Raw genomic sequence first — 18,930 nt, 5'->3', positions numbered from 1 at the left:
AGATCTTATTTTATGCAGGTTGAAGAATCAACATCTGAGTTTTTCGTGGGTTGGCGATTTGAAAATCTGACGTGACCCTTTTAGCCTTTAAAAACTCCCATCTATACATCAAAGAAACGTGCTTTCTTCTTTTGGTCATCATCGATCTCATGGTTAAAAAATGTTGTTATCACATTCATGTGGGTACCTTTATGAACAATTTATTTACGTTAAGAATATTCGGCTTAAGGTGCAACGTTGCTTCAATTGAATAATTTTGTACGTAGTGTAATATAATGTAAGTGCATGCCATATATATATATATATATATATATATATTATATAAGTGAATGGTGACTTTAGCAGAGTCTCTCTTTCTCTCTAAATGAAAGCTTAGGCTGGAACGATTATAAGTTCATATTTAGTTATGCTTCTTAATTACGTGACCACCAGCACCCAGAAGTTCTAACAGGAAAGCAAAGAAAGGCGCTAAAACTGCCCCACGAACGCCTCCCATTTTTAGATTTTGGAGTTGAACTTCCCTGTCTCTCTGTAACAGTCTCATGATCTGTGGCATATTCTCTGCGAGAAGAAGTGATTCTTTCCCCTTATGGGAAAACTATAGTGGCCACTAGCTTTTACGGCATTGGTGGTTTCTAGGTTGTTCTTTGTACTTCCCTTGACAAGAGATCTGGAAATTCTCCACCACAAGTCAGAAACTAGGGCTGGTAAATGCATTGTCGTACCCTCAGATTCACTCAGCTCATGTGAATTCATGTGCATTTTCAATGCTATTATAGATTCTCAACAAAAAAAGGGATTATAATGCTTACAATTTCAATTATTGAGTCTATTTTTTTAGGCACATGTAGAAGCTCAAATCTTCCGGCCATCTATCCATCCAGATGATTCCTTTGGGCTGCATGTGTGAGACATCTGACAGAATATAAAGAAATCCAACTTTCTTCATTCTTTTTTTTTTCTTCTCATTTGAAGGGTACTTTTAGACTTTTTTAAAAGTAGCTTGATTTTATATTTGCAACTTAATGTTTACCATCTTCGACCGCTTAGATAATTCTCATCAAGTATGGTATGTAAGAGTTTGGTATCCACCTACCTTTCTCTCTCTCTCTCTCTCTCTATATATATATATATATATATAAGACTTTTTTAAAAGTAACTTGATTTTATATTTGCAACTTAATGTTTACCATCTGGCCTCAATGCAATCAACCGCTTGGATAATTCTGATCAAGTATGGTATGTAAGAGTTTGGTATCTACCTACTTTTCTCTCTCTTTCTCTCTCTCTCTCTCTCTCTATATATATATATATATATACCTACCAACAAAACCATTCCTCTATTGGCAATCCCAAGAGAGAGAGAGAGAGAGATGGGAGGTGTGGAATTACCATCCTAGGGATGGGAGCCAAGCAAGGAAATTGCCGTAGACACTAGTTCAATTGGCCAAAGGGAAAACTACCTCAATGGAGGGATAGCCGGATCGTGTATAGGGTTGTGAGATGAGCCATGGTAGATGTGGTCAAAAGAGTTTCACGTGCCTCTCTCAAAGAGATCAACGTGACATAAAGGTAAAGCTGCTGTCTTGTTGATGTGTAAGAATGACTTATTTCGTTGACATGTTCTTGCCCTAGGGGTGCATGTTGGAGGATTGAAAGCTAGGGGAATTTACCACCAACGGCATGGAAAAATAGGATCGTGAAGGGGTATCATAGATAAACGAAGGGAAGATTTTCTCTCGTGTTCATCTTCTTATCCAAATGATTTTAAGGTTTTTAGTTATCTAATTTATTTTCTTTGAAAAAATAATAATGTGATAATATTTTCTGCCAATTCATAATCGATTCAACTGACTCGCCTAGTTTCAAGTTGATTGTCTGGCCAATTAGAATCAGATTCTGATTCTCATAACAATGATTGGAGGTACTTCAGATTTACCCCTCAGCAATAGGAAAAGTACTACTGGCTCAACCCCGGTGGCAGTACATGTGTTGCTTAAAATTTCTTTGTAGACCCTCATGCATGTTAACATATAATTCTGTCTCTGCCAAACTCTCTCTCTCTCTCTCTCTATTTTCCCAGAAACATGTAAATTACTAAAGTTACTAGGCTTCTCTGCATGACCAAGTGCGTAGAAACTTGCCCTTTTGAAGGCCGAAAAACATGTCCTTTAGTTGGACTTTTTCATAAAATCCCAGACTTGCACTTCTCCAATTGTGTACTGACGAAGATCCCAATTTTTATTAGCCTACTTTCAGGTAACATAAAAGTTGCAGAAATTCTTGAAGAAAGCAGAGAACAACGGCATACAGATTTTTCTTTTTTTGATAATCAAAGGCATATACATCTGTACACATTTACAAAATTGGGCTAACTTGAACGAGGACAAATATTCATAGGACAAAAGGATGGAAAATGAAAATAAATAGAAAATGATCAGCAGTAGATGTTCAAATTCCCAGGTTCTCCGACTTCCTCCATTTAATCAAGCACTCCAGGAAACTCTTCACCTGAAAATGAAAATGTGCCATTAAATCAGAAACAGTAAAGGAAAGAATAGGACAAAGAGAAGGCTAACTAGTCATCGATGTCATGATCTTACAAAACTTGGCCTGGCTTCTAGCATTGACTTAGAAAAACTTGCTTTAGGAAAGTGAGAATAAAAGATAACGTCTGCAAAATGAAACATCTATAATGTATACCTCAGATGGATCTTTGAGAGTGTAGGAGGCACTAGTTTCCTTTGGCACTTCAGACACCAAGATTCCAATGCCTTCATGCCTTTCTTTCAACACCTTGAAAGCATCCTCATCAGTCCGATCATCTCCTATATATATGGGGAACACATCATGGCAGTTGGCAGGACCTGTAAAACAAGATTTCAATAATGGATATGTGAATTCTTGATAATAAAGACATGGCACCAGCATGTACAGACGCTTGCAGAGCATATAAGATCGTTGAACTAATTTCTAACTTTTAGGACATTCAATCACATAGAAATGCAGTACTTGCTGTAGCTCAATATCTTAAGTCGGTTGATTTCACCCCTTTGGTGTCTAGGAATCACTGCTTCACAAACTATGGAATTTCAATGTTCAATACAGTAACACTCAGAAAGTTGGCTATTAGCAATCTTTCGTTGGAACTCTCAAGTATTTTCAGGTGCAGCTCCATGTAGCAAGGCTGTTGTCATGTTCTCTGTCTCAAACCATGTGTACATACAGAGCATTAAAAAATAACAAGAGTTTATTCTTAACCTTACCTAGTGTTTCAATAAAAAACTCCACAGCTTTTCCCTTGTCCCACTTTATCTTTGGACGAACTTCCATGACCTGCTTGAAATTTATGTCAAAAGGGAGGCAAAATTTCAGAAGTTAAAATATCCATAAAAATTAATGACACACTATCTTAAAAGCCTGATGTTTATGAGGATTTGGGCACTCACTTTCCGGCCATGAGTTAGTCTTAATCTAGGGTATCGTTGAAGGACGATCTGCACTTGTTGACTGACTGCATCCCACTTCTAGTAATCACAAATAACAGCATGTTTCAGTTCATATACAGGAACAATAAGCAAATTGTGTCTCAGGTTATCACAATAATGACAGGACGAACCTCCTCCTTGACGCAACGATAATGTACAGAAACACAAAATTTGTTGTTCTCAACCTTTATACCATCAATTCCTTTAGTACTTTCCACTAGAGAATTGAAAACCTGCACAATATGAGGAAGTAATTCAAATACTTTTTTATCCTAAAAGATGTGCTGAGAATCTTCTCAACCAATTTGAGATAGGAATGATGATTTAGCATAACTTACCTCATCAATCATTGATAAGAACTCATTGGCAGGTTGAAAGAAATTTAATTCATTACCCTGGAGCAATGAACCAAAAATAAATTGTTAGCCAGAGAAAATTGGACCTAACAACAGTCATTCAATCTGCACCTAACAAGAATCTTATGAATTGCATTGACATAAGGGCAACCAGGAACATGTAATAGAGGCATAAATTATTATTAAACTAAGAAATTCTCTTACCTGACCACCTCTGGAAGCTTGGTCAACTTTGCCACAACAAACATTTGAAGAATCATTTACAGGTACCGTTATGTCCATTCCATGGCTACCAGCATAATAGAGTTCAGATAGTCCAACAAATTTGTAAACCTGAAAACTTTCAAATTAAAAAACACATTAAGTAAAGAATCTCTGTGATAATACAGTGAACGTGAATTCAAAGAACAAAGATGGACCTGATCTCGACGTCTGCCACTTATTATTGCAGTAGCAAACAGCTTTGCAGCTTCATGTATGACAGGGCGCATCTGCATATTAGTTATCCAAAAGAAGATTAACTTATGCTTCTTCACATGAAAATTACCAATGCGTAACCCAAATTTGTTAAAGGCGGATTTACCCCATCTAGTATGAAAGCGAAATCTGGATTATCCACGATAGGAGATAACGTTCCATCATAGTCTAGAAAAAGTAATATTCTTTTTCCTCTTGCAGAATTTGTAATAAGCTTGAAAGAGCCAAGAGCTGATGGATATGCCACCTGCAGTTAAGTGAAGAATGCATTCTTCTTTCACATGAACCGAAAAAGAAAAAGAAAAAATGAAGTAAAAATCACTAAAGGAGAAAACATGCCTCCCACAAGCGAAAAGCTGCATCCTGCTCGGAAGATTCATCTTTGGTAGCATGGTTTCTGTGAGTGGGGGAGGAAGCCTTCATTGCATCAAGCCACCCATTTGGGTAGACATTCTCAATGTTGTTTTGCCAGTGCTTCTTCCTACTGATTCCCAAATAATGACCACTGGGAATACCTGATGTGTAACTTGCAGTTGTTGAACATGGAACCAAATTACATGATAAACCTAACCTAGGTTTTGTTAGAGGTGCAGGGTCTGTAAGAACTGGGGAAGGTTGATTTGACTTCACATCCATTGCCATAAACAAAAAATCCCAAATTTAAGGCTCAAAGCACCACCAATGATCGAACAAAATTCAACCCCCTGACACCTCGCAGACTGCTTTATTCACAGAAGATCAGTACCTCAAGCTTCGTCCTCGAACTGTCTCAAGTACCTGCAACCACATATGCAAAACAAATCAGTAGTGTGCCTGATGAACCAACCCGCATATATATGCATAATAAATAATGAACTGAATCTGTAGCTTTCCAGCATCGAGCATCACATAAGTGCTACAAATTTACAAATGGTTTTCCTTTCAAGCATCACAAACTGAATCTCCATTCGTAGTTCCTCATATTACCGTATGAAGTAAAGTTTGACTACATAATGGAATTCGACCATATTACAATTCTATTAGCAGCAGAAGGTGAAAAATGAACGATGAAATTACAGAAATCTACAGCACGATCAAAGAGGAGAGCATGCTCAACCAACGAGATATGATTGCAACACGGGAACCAAAGTTAGCAGCACGATTTGGTTTTCTGCGTTAACTAAGTAAACTGCAGCACTTGTGGGCTTCGGTTTGAATAAACTGCAGCGCTTGTAGGTTTGCTAAGAGGCAGCAGATGACTTTTAGGGTACCGAACGTAGAAGAGAGAAAAGAAAGGCAGAAGCGACGCATTAGCTACATGATGATAGGAGGAGAAGAGATTTCTATCTTCTCCAAACAGGCCAGTGAAAGCGTCGGTACTGCAAATGAAGAAAAAGGAAATTACTCTGTTACAACAAAAGGATAGAACACCCCAGGAACTTCTTTGTTAGCCTTCCCTTTTTAACTAACGAAAAAATAAAAGAAAATTCATTACCTTCGGCATTGTCCATAGCCCATCGATTCGGAAAGAAACAGGAAGCTAAATCAGAAAAGAAAAAAAAGGAAAAAAGAAAGCGTCAGTAGCAGACGTTGATTTATGCACTTAGCCCCACCTAATGCATAGGCAAACAGGAGCACAGAAAACCCCCGTCCACCATTCAGCTTTGAGCCGAGAAAGACTTGATTGAATATTTGATGCAATGAAAATTTTTCATGAACCAGAGTTTTGATGCGTAACTTTCATCATTAAGCTGTGAAGACGGCCTACACCTGACAGGGACACGTGCATCAAAGCTTTGACAATAACGATCATGTCTCTGATTCGTCCTCGTCATGATTACTTAAAACAACTATGTGCTACCAACTACGCAGGGTCGACATCGGGAAGCAAAATCTGGCACTAAACCACCAGAATCAAGCATGAAAAGCCAAAGAAAGAGAAAAATAAGAAACAGGAAAACTCAAAACTCAAAGCAAATAAATGCCAAGCTTTCATGGAAGACCAGAAAGACCAACGTGAGTCCCACAGAAGGCCAAAAGGACCAACATGAGTACACTACACTGAAAGATTACATAAATACAAACATGAAGCTTCTTTCTTTAGAACAGACTGCTTCTCTCATCGAGACCGCATTGCTCGTATGCAGAATTCAACTAGCGGGAGAACCCGGGGAAACATAAAGGCCAAGCTCATAATGCAAGGAAAACAAGAAGAGAGAGAGAGAGAGAGGGAGAGAGGCTTACACTAACGGGGAAGCAAATGCCTCATGCATCCTTTCCTGCCACCAATGGCTTATGCATCTCACTGTGTATATGTGCGTGTGAATGAGGGAGAAAGAGATCTTTTTCTATCGATGGGAGGTGCCACTGAGGGACAATCAACAACGGAAAGGGAAAGAAAGAAGTAACGGCAGATTCTTCTCTATTTATGGACACACCCTTACTCCCTTCCTCTTCCCATCCTAGTGGCAAAAATATCACAGCCACAGCCACCAAGAGTCAGAGGGCTCTCTCTCACCAACGCCTTCTTCCTCTTTCTCCCTCGTTCCTTCGCTCCCTCCCTCTCTGCCTTTCGTCCCCTTTTTATACAACCAGAGAGGGGAGGAGGCAGCCACATTATACAGACACAGGAGAACGCTGGTTGACCGAGACGCGCCCCTCCCTCTCGCTTTTCTCCCGTCAGCAACCCTCCAGCTGCACGCAACGGCACACGGCCGTTGCCTCCTCTCGCCTGTGTCCTAACCAACCCCACATCCTTCCCTCTCGCTCCACCCAAACCCGAAAGCCATGTGGGTCCTCCTCTTTCTCCGGCCCCACCAGTGGGTCCCATGAAACTCTTCGTAGTTCGTCCCACTCCCCCAGGGGACCCACTTCAAAATTTCCCTCCCTCGTTCGTTCCAGCAAGTGGGCCCCGCCCGTATCTCCCCTTTTACGTCCGCTCCACGTCGGAGCGGGACCCACCTAGAAATCAACGTCCCCACAACTTGTCGCTGACGTGGCATGACACCGTCGCCCACGCAAAAACACGGGCACTAGAAGTCTGCAGTGCACGCTCCCAAAACGCAAAATGACCATTTTATCCATCCAGCTATTTGGTATTTCTCTCAGGAGTCGCCGCTTCAATTGAACGCGTTGCAAGGCCACGAGGGCACCCATTTATTCCTTCCTGTTGTCCTATATTTTTTTTATTTGCTTGTCTATTTTTCAATTAAAGTTCTTCAATTCAGTTCAATTCGTGTGAGGATGAAACTGTAAGCGTCTGCAAGAGCTGGAGAAGAAGAAGAAGAAGCGAACCACGCGGAATTGAAACCACTAATCATGATCTTGACTTCCTGCACTCCCTGTCCGTTCTCGAAAAAGCCGATTCTCCGTAGCTGGTGGAACAAGACGAGACGACCTTGACGAGCTGGCACAGCGGCAGGACTTGTTTTCAAAGGCTCAGATGCAAACGAAGCTCCCCAGTTGACGAAAGTGCCGTCGTTTCGTCGTTGGTGGGAATGTTGGAGCTCGAGGACTTCCTTCCAACGCAGCAATTGGTCGATAAATATTAATAATGACAGCCAGTAATAATAAGAATAATGTTACAGAGTCAAGATTCTCGTTGTTGATCGATGTGGGTAGCTATCAGCCTAACCATCTTGGTTTTTGAAAATGATGGGGGCACGACTTTGATTGCGGTGATAATTTAAGATCCCGTTGGGCTCGTGCAGGGAACGACAAGGATTACCAGACAGCAAAAGATCTGCGCAGGTTGACACCATCGAATACGAAATTGAGAAAACTTTATTTGCAGGAGGTGGCTTCTCCAAGGCAGACCAACAAAAACTGTAGATTCTAATAAATAAAAAACTGTGCGGGTAAATGAGATGATGTGGACGCTTTCCATCCACAAGAATCTTCTTTTGAGTAGGGGTTAAGGCCGAGGGCTTCAAATCTCAGACGAATTTTGGAAGATGAGGTAGAATTTGTTGGTAGATTTCACAAAACCGTCTCCGTTTTTATCAGTTTGTTACCAAATCCATGACATCTTGTATATGTTTGGGATCGATACCCAGAAGCCTATCTAGATAGTGGAGATTCCCATAAAACGCGTGTATGACATCTCTCGTCAAATACCTTTCATTTTCTTTAAATTTGTGAACCATTCCTACTTTCTGCCGACACGCTCTTCGTATAGTCACCCCAGGACTTGCAAGTGAGGAAAAAAAGAAAGAACCGAAAGAATCAAACAGTACCAACAAAGAAAAGACATCAAGAACATTAGATATCTGTTCTACAACGGAAAAGAAAAAAGAACGCCATTAAGTGTGGGAGGAACTTTCGCAGGAAAGTGACACTTCTCTCATAAACAAGTAGAAAATGAAAGGAATGTCCCAACATACACGTAGTCAATCGCATGCATCCAGCGCAGAAATAATCGAAGTTCCAGATTTCTAGTCAAAGAGTATTAAAATCAGAAGGTAACTTCTGAGGACGGTGGCCCTTCCATACGAATGTAGTCGTAGAGGATGCCTTGAAAAGGACTCGAGCTTCTTGCCTGGGTGAGGAAGATGGTATTGTCACCTTCGACAAGCCACGCATTGACAATGTCAATATTGAATAGCCAATACAGTCCATGGATTCCGTGCCTGGCAATTGCGTTGTCCATACCAATCCTACCGGTTGCAAAATGAGGAGGATTTGCATTTGCATCGTTGAAGCGAACCTTTGACAATTCAAAATCCAAGTCAGAACACAAATTTAAGCTATAAATTAGCTTGAAGTGCATGATTCAGGAAGCATGCCTGCAAATCGGATATTGCGGCAGATGCAAGAGCAACTCTGAGCTTATAAGTCCCATCTTGGGTTACCCTGTCGAGCTTGAATTTTATCTGCCATGTCGTTCCTTTGTATCCGTTATCTTTGCGCCTGCATGATGACAAAATTGGCAACTAAGCATAACAGGACTCACTAGTTCCTGTAAGTTGGAAAGGTGGCTCTTCCTTGCATTGTTATTATAAACCAAGTGTTTTTGGAAAAATGGTCCCTGCCATAATGGTTGATTTATAAAAGCACTTCTAGGTAGACCTTTTGCAAATTGGTCCTCCCTTTTGCATAGCCACCGTGAAGCAATCCTAGAATTAAGAGCCGTGGCCATGTTCTCGCTGCAGCTATGTCACATGGATGACACAGCAGCAGCTCACAGATTTGGCAATTTTTATGGAGTTTACAACGTGCCTTTAACATAAGGCGGGGAATATCAGTCCCCATAAAAGTTCAGCTTGTCCTGGAAAGACCTCGTGAAAATTTTGGTTTTTTTTTTTTTTTTTTGGGTGGAGCGGGATGTGTGTTTTGGGGCGTGGTATTATGATAATCCCTTGTAGGATTTTGCCATGATCCTAGCTGGCCATAGTTGAGCCAACAACTGGCTTAGAGAAGGACCCATTTGTATAGATGATAAAAGCTAGGGATGCTTTTCTAAAACTCGCTGGGGACTTTTCTGCAGATAAGGCATTAAAGCAGGACTATGCCTGGCAAAAAAGGAAAAACTTGAGTTAAGAGCTCAAGATACGCTTACAGCAAACAAAAAAGTAACCTCATCAGTCTCTTATAAAGGACATTGAATGAGGTAACCACATGCTCAAATATCATAGACTAACCAAATTATTCAAGACTGCAGAATAATACCTGGTAACTTGGGCAAAAAACCAGTCTTTAGTATAGTCACTAGCCCCAATTGTGTAGACAAGATCACCATCAGGGTATAAGTCTGCATACCTCTCCCACAATCCATACTGCCTGAACCTGGCAACGTAAGGAATTCAAAATTATCAAGCATAGTCTGTTAAACTCTAGAGTAAAACTTCCAACTAATTTGAATGCTGTCAAATCCTTGCGAACATAAAAGACTGTGTCTCTCTTCTACAACAAGCATTTGATAATGCACGAGACAGTTTCTCACAATCTGGGTACTCCTATGTGTTACTACAGGGCCATAGGCATGTTCAAGAAGGTACTGAAGGAACCAGGAACCTGACAAAGATATTGCAGTATCCAGCCTCTCTGCCAAACCTACAAGGGCAATATGGCCATTTGCTTGCAGCGGCGACTACTTGTCAGATTGATGAACCATAGAAATAAAACAAAGAGGAAAGGGAAAAACCACAGAGCAATGTTACAGGGGCACCAGTAAAATAAAATATAGCAACAAAATGTATTCTGCAAACTGTACATACAACCTTCTGAACACTAGAATCATAACATCTAAATCAGGAAAATAAGATTACTTTTAAGCATTGGCAGTATTACATCTCATCAAAAGAACTAACAACAAGTGTCTCATACAATTTGACTTGACAAATAAACAGTACCATTTTTATATCCACCGGACATTTACACAAGAACTAGCATACGCATTGTGTAACCATGTTAGAGTGATCAAGGTCACACACACTGGAAGATGCATATATGATAAAAAGTTAAAAACACAACCGTGGCATCAAAGATGAATTTCATAGAGAATAACATAAGAAGCCTACTTGTCAGGATGGTTGATGTAGAGTTTGTTGACATAATTTGGGTTGGGATCAGGAACATAGAACTCTGCAGCAGAACGGTCAGGAATCCCTATCTCCCACAAGGTAGGACCATCTCGTGGAGGCTCATACACCAGGTCACCTAAATCAATCTCACATCCTGCGTAGTTTGTACCATAATCATTGGAGACATAATCTCAGTAACTAAGACAGTATCGCTTAGATAATCTTGAAATTAGAATAACTCATGAGCAAACATATCATGAAGACATTAAACACAGTACATCATGCAGCAATTCCGAGTTAACTTGTGAGAACATAAAAATCATTCACAAAAGAAGATTCAGCAATTTGAAAATTTTAAAATGTCAGGAACAGCATGAACATAAAGTGCAACTCCAGCATCACAGATTTTGGCAAAATTCTGAAACTATCATGATTTTGTCATCATAGAAATGAAAACATCCGCAAACAATTTTAAAGTGAAGACCTTTCAAAATATCAAGAATCATAAAAATGTTAACACCTGAAGGTTTTATCAATTTCATTTTTGTTTCCATTTATATGGAAACATCTGAGGTGTTTGCCAGTAGATGAAATGTCGACCTGAAGAGATGTTAACAATTACATCATATTTGTAATCTCCAATGAATCCAGGGACCCATGCATAAAGACTGTAATTTCCAACTCGAACATTATTAATGGTGAAGAAACCATCAGAGTCAGCTTTGCTCCAAAATTGATATCCCTGAAAAGTAAAAAAGAAGAATAATACTTATAAACATTGCCACTGAAAGATTTTGTGAAGGCATAAGTTAAGGAATTGCAAGAATGCTTCCACGTTAGTGTTTTCAGAACTGCACAAGAATGCACTCGCAGTGATGCTAGAATCACCTTGCATTCCCTTTGCCAAGACCCAGCTTCTCCAGGTAAAGCTAAGCCCACATAAGCAGAATCTGCAGAGAATGGTTCCTGTCTAACATACCTGAATATAGATAAGCAAGAAAGATGAATAAATGTGAATACTCAACAGACTCCAATAACTTAGTAACCTCGTGAAATTTCATAATAACTGATATGCTGCAAGAAGGTATTCTCGTAAAGAGAGCTTCTGCTTCGTTAAGAAAAGTATTTGCACAACATGCCTGTCCTTAACCATTAGTCTTCCACTAACCAAACCTCGCTCGTCAGAAATGGGAAAGTCTTCTGAAGCTGGAAAATCATATGGCCAGCTTTGCACTTCAAGCATCATCTGAGACAAGCGAAGCAAATTGAAAAGGTAAAGACTAACAATTGTAGACACAAATGCACATCTGCTGTCCTTTGAATGAAAAACTAAGCTAATTAACGTAATCACAGATTGCACCAAGCTGAATGGCAGATAACACCTGTGCCTTTGCGTCCTGCCAAAGAAGAGATTCTGATCCATAATCTGATCCAGCTATCGTTGCATTAAGATAGATAAAAACAGGACCAAAAACCTTCTTCCAGGGCTCACCATCTCGAAATTTGGGAACAAGATCATCCCCAGCATAGTGAGCACTATGATACATCTGTAAAAAATTCAAATAGATTTAGGAGAAAAATATCAAAGAGATTAGAAACCAAGCAAGCAGCTATACTCCCACAGCCAAATCCTTTTCAGTAATATGACGTTGCCCAATCTATTATTGAATTAATAAGGAAGAAACCCAAAAATGCAAAATAGGCAGGTATTCCCAATTTGGCAGATACAACATTTCATTGGCCCCACTGTTTTTTCTGCAAAGACCGTGTCTAAAGTTTCAAATATCATCCAAACGTAGCAAAGATTAGTTAGAGATTAAAACACTCAGCAGTTGTCACACTGTGTGAATGATCTGTCAAAATGTTGTTTAATCTCTTAGAACAAAAGCTGCCAACTTTAACAGCCACCAGTCTGCCTGCATTACTCAAGACAAACTTCAGCTATTAAAATTTAGATCCATATTATCTGGCTTTGATACAAGTAAATGAAAACGCCTAGTTCCATAAATATAACTTCATTTTAACTGAATATAGTTATTTAGTAACTGTAAAATTATCATCACCAAAATAGTTTTCCAACATGCACACATCTCCTAATCGTTTGAGCAATGCATGCATGACCGTAGCACATGAAAGGTTCAGAAACGGGACTCTGTTCTAACCATGCATTTATACAGGCAAGTAAAGCAACGTTTAACATCCGCCCACAAAAGCACGCTCTTCTTTTGCTAGCCCATACAACTCAAGAAATGCAGTAGACCGTCATCTCACTTCAGTTTGGTTCCCCTGTTCGCGCTGTTTCTTAAATTGGAGCCTAACATGATATTACCAATGAAAATTCAGATCCATAAAATAGTTTCATAAGTGGAGCAGTACCATAAACGAGTGGCATACCAATCAAACCATATTTCTCATAAACCAACTAAATTATTTACTTCTTTGTTAAAAATCATGCAACCAAAATGAGATCGTTCATGATGAGGAGGAAGCTGGAACAAGAACCTCACAACATGGCATAAATATTGGACGTTAGAGCCTCTGACAGTAGGAACATCAATTGACAGAGAAAAGACCCAAGAGGGAAACTGCAACTCGATCGAAAGCAGAATATGTAAGAGACACAGAGAGAGCTCACAGCAAGAGTGGTAGGCCCGACATGAGAAGTGAGATTTTGCTTGACGGGGCCTCCGGTTCGGAATTCGTCGCTGGGCGTGATGCACCAGAATCCGGTCGGAGGGTCGGTGCAGATCCATCCATGGACTCTGTTATCCTTGTTATTACAAGAATACTGGTATTTATCATCCACCTGGTTTTCCAGAAACCCTTAGCCGAGAGAGAGAAAGCGAGAGAGAGAGAGAGAGAGCTAATGCAGTTCAGGATATCCATCATGGTGCTGTAAGTTCTGGAACACCATTCCTCAAAATAAACTAGTAAACGTACGGAGATATTTTCTCGGAGCGGGGTAAAGCGTTTCTCGAGGGCGGGAAAGTTTTCATAATTTCGACATCTTGGGCACCGAAATCCAACGTAGTCGACCTGACACTTACCGATTTGTAATCAAGTCGACCCACCTGTTGGTGATTTCTCCTACCAAGTGAAGTGAGAAAAGGATTCTTAACAGGATCCACCCACCGTCAACTATCGAGTATCGAACTTTGGACGAGTATCCGTTCACATCAGTGGACGCAGAGGCGAGTATAAGCTAGAGTTGACGCTGTAGAGTTCACTTGAGGGCCGTTTGACAACAGTAATGTATTGTTACTGTTCTTTGAATTAAACAAGGAAGATTTATGAAACATGACAAACCACTAAAACCCACTAAGCAGTTGGTTGGTTCCTACAGAGGTCCATGTCATTCAAAAAAAAAATGAAAACGCAATTCGAAATATGAGATTAAAGTAGGGCCTCTAAATGGGATTTTCCTAGTTCTAAAGCTTTCTTACCTCTCCCTTAAGATCAGGGTTGGTCGGGTTCACAAGCAGCACCGCTTCAGGGTAAGCCAGTTGTTGACCTCGGCCAGGCAAGCGATCATCCGGCATGGGCATTATCCTTTGGCGATTGTCTGCTATAGCCATGTAGTGGAATCTAAGCATTCATCAACCATTCAAGAACTATCAGTTTGGAGAAGAAAAAGCTTCCAAAATCTTATACCAAGTTCATAAAAAAAAATCATCCAAACTCACGAAATTGTTTGTGTTTTCACCAATTCGTTCTTTATTAAACAGTTTTTAACATACAAAACAAGAAAGAAACTACCCATAACAGGTTGTTTGGGAGGCACTGCATACTTGTCTTTCCTTAGCTTAAAAGCGATCCTTATCTCAGCAACATTGAAGTCGGGCCACCCTTCCAAATGTTCAAAGATAGAATAACTATAAAATCCCGATTGGCCGCGGAGCAAGATAAACCTGTTTGCACAGGAAAAACTATGAATATGCTCCAACAGAAATTATGATCTTAAGTGAAGGAACTGATCAGTTAAATTATGAATACTAAGATCAAAGCGAATTCATTTATCGTATCGCTCTGTATGTCGAGTTGGTAAAACTATCAATCTCCATCAGAAAATTAAGTCTCAATTTTCATGATTAATCCCACTTTTTCCGCTTACATTATCCATCAATAAGTACGACCAGTTTCATGTTTTAACATAATACAATGACAAGTGCATATAAGTATACAAGTATTTTTCCTGGTCGGGTGTCATGAAATCTGTCTTTGCTTTGAATCATTCAGAATTTTTACCACTACCAAAGTTTCCAAGTTTATGAACTTGGCCAAGCTTATATATATATATATATATATATATATATATATATATATATATATATATATATATATATATATATGAGAGAGAGAGAGAGAGAGAAAGAGAGGGAGAGAGAGAAGAGAGAAGAGACCTTTTATCTATATTGAGAGGGACAAGCTTGCCCTTGAGAGAAGCATCCCATGTCCTTGTGAAGGAGACCTCAACTTGGTCCTCATTCTGTACGACCACACTAAAACTTGTTCCTTTTATCCTGCAAGGCATTCTTTCCTCTTAACAAATGTTCATCAGGTCACTATTAGTTAGAAAGCAATCGGTTCGGTCCAGAAACTTGAACATCTATTAAGAAACTAAACTTATATTCCTTGCAAAAATAAACTGACATATATCTAAACTATGAATTCAGCTGATTGCTTGGAGATAATCTGAACTTTGGCTTGTTGCAAAATCCAGCATGGTGCACACAAACGATTTGACCAAGCAAATAAAGAATCTCCAAAGTCCAAACCAAACAAGTCTCAAGTTTTTCTGTCCAGTGGAATTGGAGGGCCTTGTGTTCTTGAGTTCGGGTCAGGAACAACACTAGAAATTTAATCTACGGTTTAAAAAACCAAAAAAGAAAAATTAAAATTTGAGATTTTTCAAATTCTCAAAGAAGACTCTTGAATGTACAGTAGAAAAATGTGTTCCAACGACCAAATTATAAAACTTGAACCAAGAAATTTACATCCTGCATGTAGTACAATTATTCTGGGAAACCTGCCTATTTGAATTTGATTTCTAAATTAAATACAATTCCTCCAAAATTCTTTGTCACCATGTTGCACCTGATCCGAACTCTGCTATGAACCGCATGTGAGAAAACCGTGGATTTGAGATCCAAGCACATTTAAAGTACTGTTACAGAGTTCTAATTAATCATCTTGGTGCTTACACATCAAAGATTCCTGGCCCATTCGGTTCATTCCAGTATAGGTCCCAGTACCTGTCACAATATCCAGAAGTTATAAATTCTCCAATGCCAAAAGATGTGACATTTATATGAAGCCATAAATTCTTATTTTGTGCTCTAATATTTAGATCATAATGGACGCGGATCAACTTAGGCTCTTTATGACATAAGATGGTTTGAAAAGTTTAAAAAAAAATTTAATTAACAAATGAATTTGTCATAGTGAGGTATTCCTTCTCAATTTTCATGTGTATAGAGATACAAGAACTGTTTATCAAAGCTGTTGCAGTCCAACACCCTCACATGGCCAAACTCAAAGCTAACTCGATTTTCAAGCGTTAGAATTTTCATTACGATATCTTTTTGAGATTTAGGTATAGTAATAGGACAAGTACATTTATTTTTGCTATTTGACAATCAGAATACACTCTTTAATCCACTATGGGCTTAAGAGGCTCAATGACGAGGCAATCTCCAACTTGGAGGCCGTTTCCTTTGATTTTCTTTTTTATTATATTCTATATCACGTACCTTACATTATATTAATATTTACAAATCATAATTCTGATCCCACAGAAACTAGCTTAAGCTGTCCAAGAAAGAGACCAAGTATGAAGGCAAGAAAAGATGAACTAACTATAAGTCTCCAAAACGTTACATATGCATTGTTGGTGCATAGTTAATTGATATTGTCAAATCCTTCCACGGATTTTATAATGTATAAAACTTAATTATTTGCTAAACCAATCAAATGTAGCTACCTTAGAAAAAACTTAAAACAACTAACATTTTATATATATATATATATATATATATATATATATATATATATATATATATATATATATATATATATATATAGAGAGAGAGAGAGAGAGAGAGAGAGAGAGAGAGAGAGAGAAAACTAACCCTCTGTTCACTTCTTCGTTGAGGATTTCTAGCAAATTGTCAATGCCATTGTACTTAATGCCTGTGACGATGCCCTCCGGGTTGGACAAAGTGACTTGGACGATCCCATTGTCAAGTACCACCTGCTAGAAAGAGGTAGGCGTCACAGCTAGCAACTTGGTCTAATTCCGAGTTGACTTGGCATCATTTTCTTATTTTTTTGATTGACGTGCATGATCAAGTTGGCGAAACCTTTCTCAAAGTAAGACATTATGAGGCGTTAGCAAGATGTCGACCTTTTACATTCTTTAACTTGAAGGTCATAACGTAACCTTCAAAGACTAATTGCCATTGTTTTGTTTAAAAATCCGATTAGCATCACAGAATCCCAAACTGGATCTGATGACATTCCTACACGGGCCCATAGAATGTGATTGTCATGATCAGCACAATAAAGTACAACTTGACCACCCGAAAAGCTGGTTACCAAAACACCTTATGTGGTTACATGATGGATGTTTCAAGAGGCATACGGTACTTGATGGGGCTAAAGGCATGTGAAGAGGCTAAGGGCATGTGAAGAAGCAGATTTCTAATATGGGTAAGTGTATTAAGTGGTGGAGCGCGGCACTTTTAATGGTGGAGTGCAGTACCTAAGTTGAAGGGTACACTGTTGTCATTGTTAACTTCAATTTAACTTCAATACAACTCAAAACCACATAAACAAGGACTTTTTTTTTTTGTGAGTTTTTGAACTTCTTTTTCAAACAGTGCTTGCATGATGGAAACTAGGACTGTTTTATCAAAAAAAAGAAAAACACAAAAGTCTCAATTTTGTATCATTTTTGTTAGTGTTTTCAATGTGGGTTTGGAACCTCATCATTAGAAAAAGAAAAAAAGGCTGGAACTCAAAAATTGGCCTTCCTACCTTGTGTGGCATGAATCTTAATTTAACCAGCTAAATGTAAGATATCGAAATGAAAATGACGTATATTTATTACTCATTCAAAAGTTGAACATGATTTCGTAAAATATTTTCCTCCTAGAGAAGAGATTAGAGATAGGGCAGGACGGGATCCTTACATGGCGGTCCTGAACCAGCAGCGTTACGCCGGGGTAAGCAGCCATTGGCGTTAAGTTGGAGTTGCTCCGTCAGGTCCCTCCTACAGAAGCCTGAAAACCAGCGTTGTCAGTACTACCGAGCAGTAGAACCCTTGGTGGACAGCATAGCATGGGCTTTGTTGCTTCACGAGCTATTTATTGGGTAGAGGAGACACCCAAGGCTACTGATACTATTCTATTCGAATGGCCACCGTAGCGGTTCGCTCACAGCGCGTATTTTGGCCAAGTTGCATGGGCAAAGGGAAATAAGCTGCATGGTCTCCGATAATTTCTCATTTTAATAACACAAATGCAGGTTCAGCCGATTCAAAGTTGGCACAGGTAAGTGCTGGTAGACAACTAGTTTTCGTCGGATATATCATCCTCCGAAAAGAGTGACCAATACGTTAGTAGAAGTTCAGTGAAGGTGACGCCATGATGCACCAAAAGCCTGAAACAAAGATGAAAAAGAAAAACGAAAGAAAGAAAAAGAAACCTGTTCCTGGTAAGCTCGAAGGAGAATCGTTGAGGTGAGGAAGAAAGAACTACCACCTCAGGCTTATGAAGGATCCCGTTTGGCTTGATCTCCTTTTTAGCAACCTTGGGTTGTAAACAAAGCATTGAATTGCTTTTACAAAATCAAAGACTTATCAGCTTGCGAAGATAACTGCGGTGCGAGTTTTGCCTTAGAAGTGAAGCTGGTGGCATTCTTTGCCGACATTCATTGGCACGAGGAATGCGGGAAATGAGGATCAACGTGTCACGCATCAAAAGAGTATCACCTGATATGAGCTAATTCCGAGTCAGTTCAACCGATGCTCAAAGAGGTTTGTATCGGCCTCGATCATCTGATCCGGCACGACGTATCGGTAGATATGTGCCCATATGAGCACCGATACTA

At 39.4% G+C, this 18,930-nt stretch overlaps 2 protein-coding genes across 3 annotated transcripts; both read right to left on the bottom strand.

Moving 5' to 3' along the window:
- Window positions 1-2,308: 2,308 nt before the first annotated feature.
- On the bottom strand, window positions 2,309-6,858 carry LOC116251379 (probable trehalose-phosphate phosphatase G). 2 transcript variants are annotated; one of them, XM_031625604.2, is made up of 12 exons: window positions 6,545-6,858; window positions 5,796-5,840; window positions 4,661-5,098; window positions 4,428-4,568; window positions 4,264-4,335; window positions 4,049-4,177; window positions 3,827-3,883; window positions 3,620-3,721; window positions 3,450-3,527; window positions 3,267-3,336; window positions 2,704-2,867; window positions 2,309-2,511 (listed from the first exon to the last, which is right to left on the bottom strand). In XM_031625604.2, the coding sequence occupies exons 3-12, from the start codon at window positions 4,961-4,963 to the stop codon at window positions 2,452-2,454; spliced, it is 1,176 nt and encodes a 391-aa protein (XP_031481464.1). In that variant the 5' UTR covers window positions 4,964-5,098; window positions 5,796-5,840; window positions 6,545-6,858; the 3' UTR covers window positions 2,309-2,451. The 2 variants fall into 2 exon arrangements, with proteins under 2 accessions (XP_031481464.1, XP_031481463.1); XM_031625603.2 differs by lacking the exon at window positions 5,796-5,840.
- A 1,723-nt stretch (window positions 6,859-8,581) lies between these two features.
- Window positions 8,582-18,575, bottom strand: LOC116251380 (probable rhamnogalacturonate lyase B). Its single transcript, XM_031625606.2, has 16 exons — window positions 18,526-18,575; window positions 18,012-18,101; window positions 16,950-17,071; window positions 16,023-16,073; window positions 15,222-15,341; window positions 14,610-14,729; window positions 14,265-14,406; window positions 13,457-13,627; window positions 12,204-12,368; window positions 11,961-12,067; window positions 11,710-11,800; window positions 11,422-11,563; window positions 10,819-10,975; window positions 9,968-10,084; window positions 9,085-9,208; window positions 8,582-9,005 (listed from the first exon to the last, which is right to left on the bottom strand). Exons 2-16 carry the CDS (start codon window positions 18,054-18,056, stop codon window positions 8,754-8,756), a joined length of 1,926 nt encoding a protein of 641 aa, XP_031481466.1. The 5' UTR covers window positions 18,057-18,101; window positions 18,526-18,575; the 3' UTR covers window positions 8,582-8,753.
- Window positions 18,576-18,930: the final 355 nt, after the last annotated feature.

Source organism: Nymphaea colorata, chromosome 3 (assembly GCF_008831285.2).
Source record: "Nymphaea colorata isolate Beijing-Zhang1983 chromosome 3, ASM883128v2, whole genome shotgun sequence".
In the NCBI taxonomy this organism is placed as follows: Eukaryota; Viridiplantae; Streptophyta; class Magnoliopsida; order Nymphaeales; family Nymphaeaceae; genus Nymphaea; species Nymphaea colorata.
The sequence above is the reverse complement of the archived record's forward strand: the minus strand, read 5'-3'. Positions and strand labels throughout refer to the sequence as shown.